Genomic DNA, 17,781 nt, shown 5'->3' with positions numbered 1-17,781 from the left:
TATAAACTCTTTTATTCTTTTAACCTTTTGTCTCTTTTGTAGTAGCACTTAGCTTAAAACACAGTTTCCAGCTGTAGAAAAATATTTTCTTTCTTTATATCCTTATTCTATAATAAAACTTTTTTCTGTTAACATTTTTTTCTTACTTTTTAAGCTTTTTTGTCAAAGACAAGGGCACAAATACATACAACTGCCTAGACAGGGATCAGGATCATCACTATCACTGTATCCCCCCTCCAAATCCTGTCCCACTGGAAGGTCTTCAGGGCTAAAAACAAGCATGGAGCAGTCCTCTCCTAGGATAGCAATGTCTTCTTGTGGAATACCTCCTGAAGGACCTGCCTGAGGCTGTTTTACAGTTAACTTTTTTTTTGAGATAGAGTGTCACTCTCACCCAGGTTGGAGGGCAGTGGTGCAATCTCGGCTCACTGCAGCCTCCACCACCCAGGTTCAAGTGATTCTCCGGCCTCAGACTCCTGAGTAGCTGGGATTACAGGTGCCTGCCACTACACCTGGCTAATTTTTGTATTTTTAGTAGAGATAGGGTTTCACCATGTTGGCCAGGCTGGCCTCAAATGATCTGCCCACCTCGGCCTCCCAAAGTGCTAAGAGTACGGGCCTGAGCCACTGCACCCGGCCAACTTTTTTTATAGGTAGAAGGAGTACGCTCTAAAATCATGATAAAATAGTAAATACATAAACCAGTAACATAGTTGTTTATTATCAAGTGTTACATACTATAGTACGTATTATCAAGTATTACGTACTATACATAATTGCATACAATTGTATGTGCCTGGCAGCATAGTGGTTTGTTTACACCAGCATCATCAGTGATGCACTGTGCTATGACATTACGACAGTGACCACATCAGTAGATGACAGGAATTTTTCAGCTCCATTTTAATCTTATGGGACCACCCATCACTAGCCGAAATGTCATGTGGTGTGTGACCTTATATCAGTTTTATGTTTACAAAGTATTCCTACATAGATTATCCCATTTGACCTGCAAAACAATTCCATAAGGTAGGAAGGGCAGAAATTTACTCCATTGTGTTAAAATAATGTCCACTGAGGTTCAAATTTGTTGTGAGTCACAGCTAAAGATTAGTTACTCCAGAACTCAGAGCCATTTCCCCGACCCCAACTCCCTTGCTGACCCTCCTACATCCCAATTAATTCCTCAGCTCTTAGGTGCTTTCCCATCAGACAGGAAGCATGAAAACATGCACATAATTACCTGTTGCAGGTTAAAAAAATTTACATTTCATGAAACAACTCAAATTGTTCTGTTGGGTGAACAAGTTTTCTCCAGGATAACATGCAGGCCTAAATTCTAAAAGTAACTAACATTTATTTTACAGAACCGATTAGGTAGCAGGCAATACGCTAAGGAAGCCTTTTGCACCTGCACTTAATCTTCACAACAGCCCTTGAAAGTAGCTATTTTTTTTTAACTTTTATTTTAAGTTCAGGAGTACACGTGCAGGTTTGTTATATAGGTAAACTTGTGTCCTGGGGGTTTGTTGTACAGATTATTTTGTCACCCAGTATTAAGCCTATACCCAATAGTTATTTTTCCTGATCCTCTCCCTCCTCCCACTCTCCACTCTCCAATAGGCCCCAGTGTGTGTTGTTCCCCTCTATGTGCCCATGTGTTCTCATCACTTAGCTTCTACTTACGAGTGAGAACATGCAGTAATTGGTTTTCTGTTCTTGTGTTAGTATATGAACACTTTTCAAAAGAAGACACACATGTGGCCAACAACTATACGAAAAAAGCTCAACATCACTGATCGTTAGAGAAACGCAAATCAAAACCACAATAAGATACCATCTCACATGAGTCAGAATAGCTATTATTAAAAAGGAAGTAGTTATTGTTACTTCATCTTAGAGAAGAGGACCTGTTTGTCAAAAAGGCCAAGTAAATTATTGATATGGTTTGACTATGTCCCCACCCAAATCTCATCTTGAACTGTAGTTCCCATAATCCCCCACGTGTCACAGGAGGGACCCAATGGGAAGTAACTGAATCATGGGGGTGGTTACCTCCATGCTGTTCTCGTGATATTGAGTTCTCACAAGATCTGATGGTTTTATAAGAGGTTTTTCCCTTCTTTGCTCTACACTTCTCCTTGCTGCCACCATGTGAAGGACATGTTTGCTTCCCCTTCTGCCATGATTGTAAGTTTCATGAGGCCTCCCCAGCCCTCCAGAACTATGAGTCAATTAAACCTCTTTCCTTTATAAATGACTCAGTCTCTAGTGTGTCTTTATCAGCAGCGTGAGACCAGACTAATACACTTGCCTAAGGTCACACGGCCACACAGTGGAAGCAGGGCTGAGAAATGTCTGTTGCACCAAAGTCTGTGCTCTCAAATCACTCTGCTATTTACTCATGTTTCTCTGGCACTTTCCCCCACTTCTCACACAGAGCTCCCACCCCCTAAATGTGCCTGCTAATACTTAAGGGTGTCCCAAGAAAATGCGTTACATGAATCCTCCAAGTCAGCCCTCCTGTCAGCTCTCAAGTGTCATCCACCATTTATTTACCCTTCTCCTGTTTCAGCCCACATAACCCAGAAATGAAATATCAGGCAGTAATCCCCACTGTGGTGAGCTTGCAAATAAAAAGAAGAGAGAAGTGCCCTGGACACGCTACCAGCACCACCATGGTTTCCTTGGTACTTTACCTCATGTGGTTTAGAAGTTGGACGTTTGAAATGGAAAGAGGTGAAGGAGTGAAACTTCTCATCTGACAGCTCTTTAAAGCCCCTGCCTACTTGGGGCAGTTGTGCCTTCCCTGAGCTTCACATTCCTTAACGGCAACATAGAAATGATGCCACCTACTTCACAGGATTGTGCTGCACCTTGAATGAAATACACCATGCAAAGCCCCTGATGTCATGGTTGGTACCTTCAGAAGGTTTCTTCTCACCCAAATTCCTGTTCCCTACGAAGACATAGTTTCCCATGTTACTGGCAGTTAATCAGTCAACACGCAGTACTGTTTGTTGAGCGATTACAATGTTCAGACAAGTTCTTGTATAGGAGACTGTGAAAATTACCTATAGAGGACTAGACATCACTTATGTAAAATGTTTTATGAACATTAATGTAATGAGATCAACATACAATTACAGTTAGACATAATATGGTTTTGTCAAAATTTTCTTTGTAGATGTGATAAAAAGGATTATAGCAGCCGGTGCCTGGCCTGAACAGATTTGATCACATTTCTAAATGAGATGTAGATTGAGTCACTTGCCAGCTATTGGAAATGTGGGCAAAACCTCCTTAACCATTGGTGAAAAAACTTTTAAAGTGTGAAGACGTTTAACAAGGAAAACTATCATAAGACTCCAACTGGGCATCCTGGCATCCTGAGAATTTCCAAGGATTCAGCCTGGTCAGCCACGGTCAGCCAGGGCCAGTGGCCCCTGATGCCTCAGGGGTGCTGCCCGTGTGCGGGGATGCTGAGGAGTCAGGGAGGGAGAATTCACCCAGGCTTCACATGATGCTGCATGCAGAGCAAGAAAGTTCTAGACCACATGCTCACTTTGTTTTGGAGGATGATTTCCTGGTTCCCTTTTAGTCAAGTTATTTCACATTGATGAAGACTAGAGCTTTCTCACACCTGCCTTCTTTCCTCCTCAGGTACAGGGTCAGCATGACTCACAAAGATTCTTTCCCTCTAAGAGGTACTGAGCCTATAGAAATACTCTGAATGTGAGTGAGTCAACTGAATTTTAAGGTGATTTCTTTTCTTCTTCCTTTTGTCTCATTTTTTATTTATTATACTTTTCAATTACCTATTACAATTTGCTAAAAAGAAATGATCTCCATTTTTAAAAAGCACTGCCATGTTCTCACAAGTTAAAAGATTAGATTATTTTTTTCTTCCCTCTAATTAAGATGGGCTAAATTATTTTTCAAAACAACAACAACAACAAAAAGCCCTTCCAGCCTGATTTGTTACCTGGATTTTTTTTTTTTAATCTTATTTCTTCTTTCTCTCTTCTTTCATGTTTTTCTTTTTTCTTAGTTTTTTCTTTCTTTTTCTTCCTTTCTTTCCTTCTTTCTTTCTCTCTCTCTCTTTTTCTTTCTTCCTTCCTTCCTCTCTTTTTCTTTTTCCCTTACTTCCTTCTTCCTTCCCTCCCTCCCTCCTTCCTTCCTTCCTTCCCTCCTTCCCTCCTTCTTTCTTTCTTTTCTCTCTCTCTCTTACTTTCTTTGATGCTAAGTGTCTTCTGCACAGCTGCAACAAAATACCACTTTCTTTTCATTTTGTGGGGTAATACCAAATTTCTTTCATGTTGCTCTAAGAAAATACCATAGACTGGGTAATTTATAAAGAAGTGAAATTTGGTTTCTCACAGTTCTGGGGACTGGGAAGTCCAAGATCAAGCACCTGGTGCCTCGTCTGGTGAGGACTTTGTCCTCTGGAGGGGAGGAATACTGTGTCCTCATTGGGTGGAAGGCAGAAGGGCAACCTACTGCTCTACAGCTGTGTGAAACTTCTTTAATAAGGGTCTTAATCCCATTCATGAAGGAAGGCACCTTCAGGATCCAATTGCCTCTGAAAGGTCCCACCTGTTAATACTATCACATTGGCAGCACCAGAATTTTGGAGGAGACACAAACCATGACACCAAGTATTTTGATGTGGGACCTCTCCTAGAGAACCCGTAAATGACCACAGATTTAAAGTGCAAACTCATGAAAACATTAAAGTTGCTTACAACTGTTTGTTGCGCACTTTATCCTAGAGGTCTTAAAAGTATTTAGTAAAAATAATGCAGACAAAGTAGATGAAAAGTACACTTCAAAGCTTATTGGAGGCTTCATTTATAAACCAGTGTCTCACAGGTCAGTCACCAAGTAACAAGAATAGCTAACACAGAATTTAGGATTAAATTATGAAATGAATAGTGTTTTCATTTCAAATAGGAGGAAGGGGGCAGTGAAGAAAAAGTGATTCCATTTAGATACACAAAGGTGAGAGGGGGCCGGCCACAGTGGCTCACACCTGTAATCCCAGCACTTTGGGAGGCCGAGGTGGGGCGGATGGATCACCTGAGGTCAGGAGTTCAAGACCAGGCTGGCCAACATGGCAAAACCCCGTCTCTACTAAAAAGTACAAAAATTAGGTGGGTGCGGTGGTGCGTGCCTGTAATCCCAGCTGTTCCGGAGGCTGAGGCAGGAGAATCACTAAAACCTGGGAGGCGGAGGTTGCATTGAGCTGAGATCACGCCACTACCCTCCAACCTGAACAATAGAGCCAGACTCTGTCTCAACAAAAACAAAAACAAAGTTGAGAAGGGTTGTCTTGACTGTCCTCACTGTCACCCCTCACTTGTAGATTATTCTCCACTAATATCTTTTTGTGATTCTGTGATATAAGTGCAAAGTCCAGCTCCATGGCCAAGATCATTATCTGACCCCCCTATTTTAAGACTCCCCTGGGTGCTGAAGACATGTTGTTTGCTTCCTCAGGCTGTCGGTGGAACCATGGGGCTGAGTCACGTCTGCCCACAGCTGCTGCTGTTCGTATCCCTGGGCACTGAGGCCTGAAACTCCACCCTGGCAGGGACCAGCCCGACCCCCCTGGAGGAAATGGCTGGGCAGTTTCAGCAGCAGCAGATGAAAACTTCCTTCCTCTTCATCCAGCTGCGGGCTCCTCCAGCCTGCACTCTCCCCGCCCCGTCTCCAGCGGCAACCCCAGGGGGCCTGGAGGAGGGACACAGTTTCCCAAGTCCCAGGACAGGCCTCTTGGCAGGCTGGGACCTCAGGCGCACACAGGGCTCAGCTGCCCCTCCTTTGAGGCTGCTGCAGAAGGCAGGCCCTGAGACGGAGGAATCAGCTGCTTTCGCTTGCTCTGCTCCAAAGGAAAAGAAGGAAGGGAGGAAAAAATCCCAGGATCTGGACGTAAGCAGGGGTGGTGATTGCAGATCCCCACATCACAGGCATTGCCAGGCCCCTGCCTCCAAGACACTGGGCTGGCTACAGCCCCTGGCATGGAGGCTTCCTAGCCCAGCTCCCATCATGAGTGATGAAAGCAGCAGTCCCTCCATGGGCTGGAAGCACTGGCCAGTCACTTCTGCCACCCAGGATCTGTGGGGCATGGACCCCCGATGCAGGGATGCCTTGGGATACTCCCCTCCAAGGGCTGTCCTGGTCCACGCTGCAGATGGAGCGGAAAGGACTGTGCTGAGGAGAGGCGCCGAGACCTGCCAAATACTCCCCAGGAGCTGTAAGGAGGCCACAGGTACCACAGCGCAGGCGACAAGGGCACGGCTCTACAGGTACTGTCCAGCTGTGCACACCAGCAAGGGCTGCCCAGCCCCACCTGCCACTCTGCCTCTCAAGGTAAGAACTCGCATGTCCTGAATCCCAGCAGAAGAAAGGGAGCCAGGGGACAGACATGCCACCCTGGCCTCCAATTTCTGGCGTTGGTTCTCTCCTCTGCTTAGATGGGCCACACCTCAACAGCAGAGGTACCCACGAGCCGCAGCCTTCCCAGGCCTGGCATTTGCTCTGTCCTCTGCCACCTTCCAGGCCACCAGAAACATTTTGTTTGGAAGGAGGCAAGGATTAACTATTTCCCGAGATTTCTGCCAAAGACGGGAAAAGAAAAGTCAGGCATACTTTATAGGGGAACACCAGAAGGAAGGTCAAAGGAGGTACCCAGACATTTATTGGGTCCTGTGATGTGCTAGGCATTTTCTCACATCCCCTTACTCGTCTTAACCACTTTGAGAAATAGAGCTCCACAGCTCCAGTTTCAGATGAGGGGATGGAGATGTGACTGGGCAAACATCCTCCCCACTCTTGCAGAAACACAAGGGCAAAAGCAAAGCTTGTTCTCCAGAATGGGCATTGGGAACAATGGGGGAGGCTCCAGGGAGCTGTGGAGGTTTCCAGAACCGGAGCACAGCCTTGGAACTCAGCCACACCCTACTGTCATCCATGAACACCTGACTTTCTAGGGCTCTCATGTACCTTCCATCTCCCCAACACACCTAGACCACCACCAAATGGATGTGCAGCCTGGGACAGGAGCCTCCGTTCCCCATCAGGAAGGGAAAGGCAGCCCTGTGTGGCCTCCAAGGTCGTTTCCAGCTCTGTGGGCTCCTGTTTCCAGCTCTATGGGCTCTGCCTCTGATTATGGCCTTGCCTGCCCTTGTTGTTAGCATCTCACACTCCGCACTTCTGGGCCAGCCTTCCCATTGTTCTTGTGCCTGCAGCCCACCCTCTCCACCCAGCTCAGGTGCACTGTTCTCAAATTGGGTGGACAAAACTTAAAATTTGCATTCAGCTTTCTTTTCTCACAGTGTGGGCATCTTGCTATCCTTTGCATGTGTGTGAGCATGAGGGTGGAGGTGAGGAAGGGTGTGGAGGGTAGTGGGATGAGACGGAAGGAAGAGGGAGTCATTGGAGTGTTGAGGGTTAGCATGGACAGGAATCTCAGGGAAGTCACAGAAGAAATGAATGAAATTCACAGCATCTGGCAGGGGCCTCCCATAGGCTTAGAGGGGGTACCGCTTCATCCAAACACCATGCCCTCTCCTGCAGGCTTCTCACAGCACCCTTCCTTCCCTTTTCTCTTTTTAACAAGGGCCTGCGTAGCCGCAGTTAAGAAACGGGGAGAAAGTTCTCTCCAGAGTAGCGTTCTTGGAGGAAGAGATGCTAGCATGCTTCCTTAAGAAATAGTTTACATTCCATCCTAATTCTTGCATCTCTCATTTCCTACCGGGATTTAGGAGGAATGACATACTCCTGCATCAGAGCCCATCTGTGTATGTGGGGTCACATAGTTATTGTTTGTGTACTTCAGTGCTGGCCTGATGACTTGAAAACCCCATCTTTTCCCCACTCTCCCCTCCCGCCTTCGGGGGATAAGCTGAAGCCTCAGAGCTGTTGCCATTTCTCTGGGGAGAGGAATTGGTCCAAGTGTGTGGATCTCACCCTTGTCCACCTAATTCAGAGGGCTGCAAATGGGTCCCCGACATCTGCTCAGTCTAAGTTAAAGGTTGGAGGATTTCTGGCTAAAAAGTTAGAAGCCCCAAGTCCAAGTCCTTATTGAGAGCAACCCGCCAGAGCTCTCTGAGGCTCAGTTTTTCCACCACGAAAACACTGATGACGTCCCCTGCTTCCCATTGCAATGGAGATTTGCGGACTAAAGTGAAAGGGGCCCTCAGTAGTTCTAAGGGAGAAAAGAGGAGAAGCCAAATCAATGAGACACCAGGTAGGACCAGGGAACCCATGGAGTCAGAGGTGGTCAGACAATGTGATTCCCTCTGCCATGGGGAGAGAGGAGCTGGGAAGTTAGCACCCTTAGATCCTGTAGGTGCCATACGGCTATCACTAACCAGGGAACCCCTGCCCAGGGTTGGGTGTTAGACAAAGCAGCACAATAGTTTTTCCATGTGTCCAGCCCTGGACAGATTAAGGTGCTATCTAGACTTGAAAGATGAGTGTGTGAGAATTACTCAATCCTTTCATGTTTTAGAATGTAGCTATATGAATTGTCGCAAAGTATCAAAAAGCTGATTAAAATATAATATCTTCTTGACCACTGTGGATGCTAATGCCCTCGATCCCCCACAATGGAAGCTTTCAGTCGATGAACTTATGGAAAATGTGCTCAGTTATGTTTATTAAAGTGAAACGTTGGTTACAGGGAAGGAAACTCCATTCCTACACGTGTACAGTAGAGTTGAGGTCCTAGTGTCAATTTGGAAAATCCTGGATCTGAAGAGTAAACTTTCTTATTTGCAGGATTCAAAATGGCTGAATTTATTCTCTCAATGATGAAACATCACAGGCTCCATAGTAAAAAATCTTGGCTTGCATCTTTCCAAGTATTATAAGGAATGAAGAACAAATCTTCATTGGTTGGTTCTTAGTTTATTCTATGACCAGGCTTTAGTAAAAATAATCGGAGCGTTCTGTGACCTGGATGGCTTCCATTGCATTATTTCCTCTTATGAAAATCTCAAAATTCTGCAAGGATGTATGTTATTATCACCCCACTTCACTCGTGAAAGGAAAGATGCTTGCAGATGGTAAGCAACTCCATGGGACTAGGATGAAGCAGCTTGGGCCCAGCCCTCAAGTTGTCTACCCCGAGTCCAGGGCTCTCTCTGCCTTCTTTCACTGTCTTTCCAGCTGGCAAGATTTCCTTGGAAGTAACCCTACATTTCCTGAGGCCTGGTGGTCTGTACTGCACTCCTAATTCCTCTGGTGGAGAGGGTGGGAGAAAGACACTCAAGACTTTAGGTCTAGTGACCTAACCTTGTACGAATGAGTTCAGCCAGCTTTCTAGAAGCAGTGAAGGCCTAGGTGTTGGGGACGTGGAGTCCCAGCTCAGGGTGGTGCCAACGGACGGCTCTAACATTTCTGTGGTGAGTCTGTCAGTGTGAATCAGAGAATATTCTATGGGCCGGGACCAGAGCCTGCCCTAACCATCTCCCGGGCCTCGTGTGCTGCTGCCCCTCTGTGGGAACCCAGGGAACTGTTCACATTTGATTTGAACTTGGGGCTAAAGATAAGAGGATAAGGAAAGCAGACCCAACTCAAAAGACAGGGGGGAAAAGCTTTCTCTATCATCGTTTCAGGACATTTCCACATCTTAAATTTTTTTTTGCTAGGTCTTCATATTTTACATATTTTGTGTCTTAAAATGGCAGTGACTTTTGGTATATAAGCAGCCTTAGAAAATTAGTGAAATAAGTTTTTTAATGTCCCTCATTTTTACTGACCTCAATTTTATCTATGGCTTTAAATTTGCAAAAAGATTGACTGCTCTATGTTGGTCTTCCTTTCTCCCTTCCTACCTCACCATTGGTCCTCAAAACCAATTCACTTTTTGAGCTTTGATCACTAGCTTATAAGACTGTTCAGGGTTTAGGAGACAGCGAGGAAATGAGCATGACAGGCAAGGAGCCAGCCAGGGGGTTTGTGTGAGAGGGAGACAGGCATTGGGACATCATTCATTTATCTAATCAGTGGAAATGCAATGGAGGTCTATTTTCTTATATGCAGACACTGTCTAGCAGACTAGGAAAAATAGTGTGAACTCTCTGTCTTGGACTGTTATTCCTTAAAATCAAACTAATGTCTGAAATGTAAATCTATAAAGTACATTACCTTTTGGGTAGAAAGTTTTTGTTTAGTTCACAAGATGACAAAGAAGCTCTGGTTTTGCTGACAAACTAGTTCTGTGGCCTCTGACATCTCCCTGAACAAAGCTAGCTTCTCTCATTTTCTCCAGGAAATCTTTCTACCTCAAAAATTCTATAATACCTATGCATCTATGAATACAGAAAGGGAATGAAACTCTTTAAGGAAGGATAAGTATTAAAACAATTTATTTTGGCCAGGCGCGGTGGCTTACGCCTGTAATCCCAGCACTTTGGGAGGCTGAGGCTGGCAAATCATTTGAAGTCAGGAGTCTGAGGTCAGCCTGCCAACATGGTGAAACCCCATTTCTACTAGAAATATAAAAATTAGCCAGGCATGGTGGTGGGTGCTTGTAATCTCAGCTACTGGGGAGTCTAAGGCAGGAGAATCGCTTGAACCCAGAAGGTGGAGGTTGTAATGAGCCAAGATTGCACCACTGCACTCCAACCTGGATGACAGAGCTAGACTCTGTCTCAAAAAAAAAAAAAAAAAAAAAAAAAGCTATTTTCTTCTATCTCAGCTTATCTCTAAAGATTCATTATTTTGTCAAATGACTTCACTACAGGAAACTTACATATAGAGTGAGCTTACCTTTCTTAGGGAAAACTGGGATTTCCATGAGGAGCAAGACATTCAGGTATGAAAGAGTCAGTGCTTTCTTTGAACAGTAATACAAATTCCCACCACAGAATTTTGGACTGGTATTGCAAGCCGTCTGTCCTGTAATGGTTCTAGTTAAATAAAGTCCCCTATTACGAGTTGAACATTGACTCCCTGATCTACTTAACCCCCAGGAAGCAGTCACTTACCTCATTAAAGGTAAACATTTCGTTACTCAAGCCTGTTTGGCTTCTGGCCTGTCATAAGTTTAAAAGTTGTTTTTCTCATAAAATAGTATTCTAGATAATTCTGTCTTTATATTAATTCTACTTGGTGAGTCATTTAGAATTTTATAAAAGAAACTAGAACAAAGAAAGAGCATGCACAAATGCTCACATAGTAATTTTAACAAAAATATAGATTAAATGTGCAGTGAAACATCCATTTTAAAAGAATGTGGTATTTAGGAGTCAGTATTGATGGGATTGAAAAGCTTATCTTTAGTTCATTTTACGCTACGTTGGTTTTGACACAGATGTCTTGATTTATTACTTGAATAAATAAAGCCTGAGATAGCAAAATGGGTTTCAATCCTTTCTCATCTTGTGATTTGCCTTAGTGTTCCCATGACAACATTCTCTTGCTCTTTTTCTCTCCTTACCCCATCCTCAACATTCACACACAGGAGTCCTGTGGATCATTGTATAGGTGCAATCCTCCTGGAAGTTTAGCATCTGGATCCACCTATAGGAAGCAGAGGGCCAAGAGTGCAAGGACATCTTTACAGCTGTGTCCCTTGCAACATGTTGAAAAGCAATTGGATTGGGAGCTGGGACACAGGGGCTCGATGCAACTCCAATAGGTCTTGTTTTTCATCTCTCCTCTGCTATCTTCTGCTTGCCCGTTCTTCAGTCTTCTCTGAATCCCTCTTTCTCTTTCTGCCCATCTGCTTACTCATCTCCCTACTCCACAGGGAGGAATTTGACCAGCACCACTCCCAGGTTTACATCTCTTCTCCTTAGAAGACAATCCAGGCTAACACTGAATTCTCTTAGGCCTGCATCCCTGGGAGGAGACTTTTTGCTCTGATGTGGGCTGGTACCCACTAAGTCTACTATGGTGGGCACAGAGGTAGGTGCGGCTCACATTGTGCTAACAGGGGTGCTGAGATCCTGAAGGTGGTTACACCATGGAGGTCTGGGAAAGGGACAACTCATAAAGGTTGATGGGGAGCAGAGAGCAGAGGAGAAAATACAGACAGCCAACCCAGTCAATGCCCAGAAACACTTGCAGGGAGTTGTCAGCTGAGAGTGGAAAGTGATTGCTTTGTTTAAGTATTCTATCTGAGCTCTCTCCAATTTAACATTTTGAGATTAAATTATACATTAATGTATAATTAATATAGAATCTATAAATGTACTATAAAATTATACATGTTATAGCCTTTGGGGAGATTTTTAAAAACAGCATCCTTTGACTTTGTAATATATTAGAATCAAATCATTACCTGATGTGATTTATAAATAGATTTGCTTCCATAATCTGCTACAGGTTATGATATGGTAAAAATTTTATCTTTGAAAGACTTTTGTTTTCCTGGCTTGGCTCGGTGACTCATGCCTGTAATCCCAGCACTTTGGGAGGCCAAGGAAGGAATCTCAGTTGAGCCTGGGAGTTCGAGGCTGCAGCGAGTTGTGACTGTGCCACTCTACTCCAGCCTGGGCAACAGAGCAAGACTCTGTCCCAAAAAGAACAAATTTTTTTTTTCCTTGTAGATTTATAGAGACTATAGGATACAATGAGACTTACAAAGACTTAGTGAAAGCAGGTTGTATGGTAATCAAATGACTATCATGGATTCCGCATGTGGTCTCTTCAACTTTACATTAGTTCTCTGGGACTCCTGACCCAGTATTCCAGAAGTCAGAACACCAAAAAGGTGGAGATTAGCCACACGCCCTGAATTGGGTTATACTGAACCTTGAACTGTACCTTATGACTTAGCATGTCTATTAAATAAGCATAAATAAGCAAATCTATTTATAAATCACATCACGCAATGATTTGATCCTAATATATTACAAAGTTCAAGGATGTTGTTTTTAAAAATCTCCCAAAAGCTATAAAATGTATATTAGCTTCCCTAAAGTTTGAGAGAGCTCTGATAAAACATTTATACAAAGCAATTGCTTTACACTCTTAGCTGACAACTCTCTGCAAGTGTTTCTGGGCAAACGAAAAAGGTGGGCAAATGACAGAATGATGGCTACATGGAGTTGACATTGTCAGATAATGGCAGGGCTGCATTTTTTTTTTTAAGGATGTCCACCTTCCTTCCTTCTAAAGTCATCAGCAGCTATGACTGTTTTTTGGCTGCCCTTCATGTTGTGCATATTTCCTGTGATTATATTTAGTCCATTTTAACTTTTTGGAATTTAACTTTAAATTTTCAGGATGTGTGATTTTGCATTAACCTTTCAATAACCAGGTCCAGCAGATTATGACGTAAAAAGCTCCAGGGAATTATTCAAGCACTTGCAATGTTAAACCATTGGAAAATCTCATTTTATCTGCAAGGAGCTTGGCTGCTCTTCATTGAGTTCTCACTGATTGTATGATGCAGTATCAATGAAAATGTTAAACCATTTATCTCAGGTCAGAGATATCTCAGAGAAGTCTCAGGAGACTTTGTTAACATAGACTCAATCTTCTCCGTAAAGCATTTCCAATATCCTATAACAATAGCACAAATAATAAATAAAAACAATGGTGAAAGGTAAACGGTAATAAACAATCAAGACTAGGAAAATATATAAATAAAAGTCAAGGTCAAGGAAGGATGAGGTTGAGATTAGAAAAGCAACCCAAAAGTCCATCCCATAAAGGCCTACAAAGCTGGTATGTTTGACATTCAGACTTAGCTCTGTGCTTCCTAGCTGCCCAAGGTCAAAGAGTCGCACGGGTAGCTGTATAGCTGTAATTGTGAGAAGGGTGAGGAGAGAAGGAAGGGAGGGAGGAAGAGAGGGAGGAAGGATGCGGGTTTTTTTAACATGTCCCACAGAAATTCTCTTTAAAAAACAAATTTTGCTTGACCTTTAAAGTAACAATTTAAAAACAACATTTTGAATAAAAACTTTTCTAATGAGCATTTCATATTCACTGTGTTTCTGTTTCCTTAAACATCATACACATAATATAATTTAATCTGATAATGTAAGTAATCAGTCTAATCTTGCTGCTGGTACCCAAGTATTGCTTGCTGGTACCCTTAGGTCTTTAAGACTATTTGCCCTTATATTTAATAAAATTTTATATTTGCACCTCTCCCACTAGTACTCTGGTCTCTGAGCTCTTTTTTATTTTTAGTAGTTTTTCAGTTTCCTCTGTTCTGGCCTATCTCCTCTCACTATTATTCCTATGCCTACCTCTAACATCCTTTTCTAAATCCACTACAGGCCAGGAAACTAGAAAACAAATTTGTTTCTATTGCAAGGCAAGTAGATCCAGCTCTACTCTGTGCTTTAAACAACCTATAAAATAAATATTTTCAACTGAAATAAATCATTCCTACTTTTTTTTCATGCCATTTGAGAAAGCTCATGGAAAAATTCTTACTTTTCTCATCCTCAACCTTTATTTGTAAGTGAACTTTTTCTTAGCATACTCTGCAAACTGCCCTTCCACCGTCTTTTTTATTCAGAGCATCCTCCATAACAACCTATCTTTTTATACTGTTTCGTGAGCCGCTTCTGGCTGGCGCCTGCCTTTTCTTCATTTATTGGGTTGCCTTGTGTTTGTAGCCTGTGAAGCTCTTTGGAGAAAAAGCATTACATAAATCCAATTAGAAGCTATATATTCAAAGTGAATGCAGGAATTACATTGTTGATTATGTGTAAGTTACCATATTCATTATTAAATTAACTTATTAAATGTTTCTCTGGGTCCTTTATAATCCATACAACAGAAGATTCTTTTTCTGCTTTCTGTAAGCTTTTAGGGCAGATAAACATACATGCAAAGAGGCATTTTGAAACATACAGCATGAAACACTGGCAGTATATTTACAAAGGTTTAATACTTTAGTCACTGCAAGCCTACAATGGGGTAATTACTGTCCAAGTTACTATCTGCACATCGTAATTTGAGGAAAATGGTGACCATTTTTATTCCATTGAGTCAGAAGAGAGCCTCAGTAGAGATGCACTTCAGGGGCCATCAGAGTGAAAGAGGAAAAAGCTTGGTGAATTGAAAGAATGTAAAGAGGATTTGAGTTTTGGACTTCTCCTGAGTTCATGTGTGAATTTCATAATTCATTAGGAAAGAATATAGCAATGATGTAATCATATATACATGCAGTGAATTGGTCTGAAACCTGAAAATTAAGATAAAGGTTTATAGGCTGGGTGCAGTGCTTCATGCCTGTAATCCCAACAATTTGGGAGGCCAAGGTGGGAGGATCACTTGAGGCCAGGAGTTTGAACCAGCCTGGACAACTGAGTAAGAGACTATCTCTACAACGAAAATAAATCCATTTTTAAAATTCGTAATTAATGGTCAGGCATGGTGGTTCATGCTTGTAATCCCAGCACTTTGGGAGGCCGAGGTGGGCGGATCACTTGAAGTCAGGAGTTCCAGGCCAGCCTGGCCAACATGGTGAAATCCTGTCTCTACTGAAAATACAAAAATACTAGCCGGGCATGGTGTCCCATGCCTGTAATCCCAGCTACTTGGGAGGCTGAGGCAGGAAAGTTTCTTGAACCTGGGAGGCAGAGTTTGTAGTGAGCCGAGACTGCACCACTGTACTCCAGTCTGGGAAAAAGGGCAAGACTCCATCTCAAAAAAAAAATAGTAATTAATTTTCAAAGGTATTTCTGAGTTAGGCCGGGCACGGTGGCTCACTCCTGTAATCCCAGCACTTTGGGAGGCCGAGGCAGGCAGATCACAAGGTCAGGAGATCGAGACCATCCTGGCTAACACGTGAAACCCCGTCTCCACTAAGAATACAAAAAATTAGCCAGGTGTGGTGGTGGGCGCTTGTAGTCCCAGCTACTTGGGAGGCTGAGGCAGGAGAATGGCGTGAACCCGGGAGGCCAAGCTTGCAGTGAGCCGAGATCCTACCACTGCACTCCAGCCTGGGCGACAGAGCGAGATTCTGTCTCAAAAAAAAAAAAAGAAAAAAGAAAAAAACACAATTCTGATGTTTGAATAGCAAATCAGAGCAGGCGATTCAGTTGAGAATAAGCAGGCTGTGACCCCTGAAAAAAATGCCATTTAGAAATTTGTCACCCCTCTTATAATATGTCAGTTCACAACAGTCCTGTACAGATTGGGTTTTCTGCCTTTTTCCCTCTCAGACAAGACAATTATTAAGACCTCTTAGGCCTATCTTTTTTTTTTTTTTTTGAGAGACAGTTTTTCACTCTGTCGCCCAGGCTGGAGTGCAGTGGCGTGATCTCGGCTCACTGCAACCTCCACCTCCTGAGTTCAAGCAATTCTTGTTCCTCAGCCTCCCAAGTAGCTGGGATTACATGGGTGTGCCACCATGCTGGGCTCATTTTTGTATTATTGGTAGAGATGGGCTTTCGCCATGTTGGCCAGGCTGGTCTCAAACTCCCAACCTCAAGTGATCCGCCCGCCTTGGCCTCCCAGAGTACTGGGATTACAGGTGTGAGCCACCGTGCCCTGCCAGGCCTGTCTTAATCATGAAGCCTGACCAAAGAATTTGTAGCATTAATTCCCCACCTCATCCCTTTTCAGGTTTGCTTGGCCTTTGCTGCAGGTGGAACAGTCTGTACCTTATGGGAAAAAAAAATGGGTTATCATTCTGTTAAGAGGCAAGAAAAAGAACAAAATAAGTTATTCATGAATTACAAGTATAGCAGGTATAAAAATCAACATTCTCAGAGAATTAACCATTTTATTATCTTTAATAAAATCTAGCCCCAAATCCTCGTCCTACTGGACCAGCAAGAAATTCAGTCTCGGATAGTCTCAGGGTTCCCTGTCCTTTACAGATGGGCCAAGGGTCAGGAAATTTCAACGGTACAAAAGCATTCATGCATTTTCACGTTCACTTGAGTCCTTCCGCATGAACTCAGCACAGTACAGACTTCAGAGCCAGATGGAAAATAAGGATTACGTGAGTTATAATATGTAAAGAACTTGGAATTGAGCCTAGCACAGAATATGCAGACCCTGGAGAGCCTCCCTGCTTTGATTGCCAGTCCTCCATCCACCCAAATTTTGGCTCTACTGCCTCTCACCCTAGGCTGCATGCTTTCAGGTCCAACATTTCCACTGCTTCTGTGTCCTGGTTGCATTTGAGCAGCTGGGAGCCCGTGGCCTGGGTTTTCTCTCTTTTCTCCAAGTCTGAATAGAAATGATTTTTCTTACCCACCTCTCTCATCTTGAAATAGAAAGATGAAATGTATTATTTTCATCTAATCATAATTCTGTGTTCTGTATACCTAATGTCTTAATTCTCCATAAATTCATCATCCACTGCAGTTCAGAACAAATGAGACTTTGAAAACAAGAGTATTATTGAGGCTTAGAAATGTTCAGAAAACCATCCGGGCTCCGTGGCTCAGGCCTATAATCCCAGCACTTTGGGAGGCTGAGGTGGGAGGATCACGTGAGCTCAGGAGTTCAAGACCAGCCTGACAAACATGGTGAAATCACTAGAAAGTTAGCTGGGCATGGTGGTGGACACCTGTAACCCAAGCTACTGGGGAGGCTGACGGAGGAGAATTGCTTGAACCCAGGAGGTGGAGGCTGCAGTGAGCAGAGATCGTGCCACTGCACTCCAGCCTGGGCGACAGAGGGAGACTCCGTCTCAAAAAAAAAAAAAAAAAGAAGAAGAAGAAGAAATATTCAGGAAACCAAAAGAGCTCTGTAGAGTTGGAAGAGTGACGTTATGTGCATCATGGTCCTCTAACAAGGTTAAAAAGTAGAAGGCACACCAGGCACGGTGGCTTACGCCTGTAATCCCAG

At 43.4% G+C, this 17,781-nt stretch overlaps 1 protein-coding gene across 5 annotated transcripts in view; it reads left to right on the top strand.

Annotated features, from left to right (window-relative positions):
- Positions 1 to 17,781, top strand: part of PSD3 (pleckstrin and Sec7 domain containing 3) — a 713,864-nt gene that overhangs the window by 154,326 nt on the left and 541,757 nt on the right. For 3 of the 5 annotated variants that reach the window (XM_003823634.7, XM_063607125.1, XM_063607126.1), the window contains one exon: positions 5,500 to 6,372. In XM_003823634.7, the coding sequence (XP_003823682.5) occupies positions 5,620 to 6,372 (753 nt within the window). In that variant the 5' untranslated portion in view covers positions 5,500 to 5,619. Of the gene's footprint in view, positions 1 to 3,663; positions 3,761 to 5,499; positions 6,373 to 17,781 lie in introns of all 5 variants that reach the window. The other 2 variants (XM_055116331.2, XM_055116335.2) reach the window with 1 other exon arrangement.

The sequence above is a fragment of the Pan paniscus genome, chromosome 7, assembly GCF_029289425.2.
Source record: "Pan paniscus chromosome 7, NHGRI_mPanPan1-v2.0_pri, whole genome shotgun sequence".
Lineage (NCBI taxonomy): Eukaryota > Metazoa > Chordata > Mammalia > Primates > Hominidae > Pan > Pan paniscus.
This window is presented reverse-complemented; position numbering and strand designations above follow the sequence as displayed.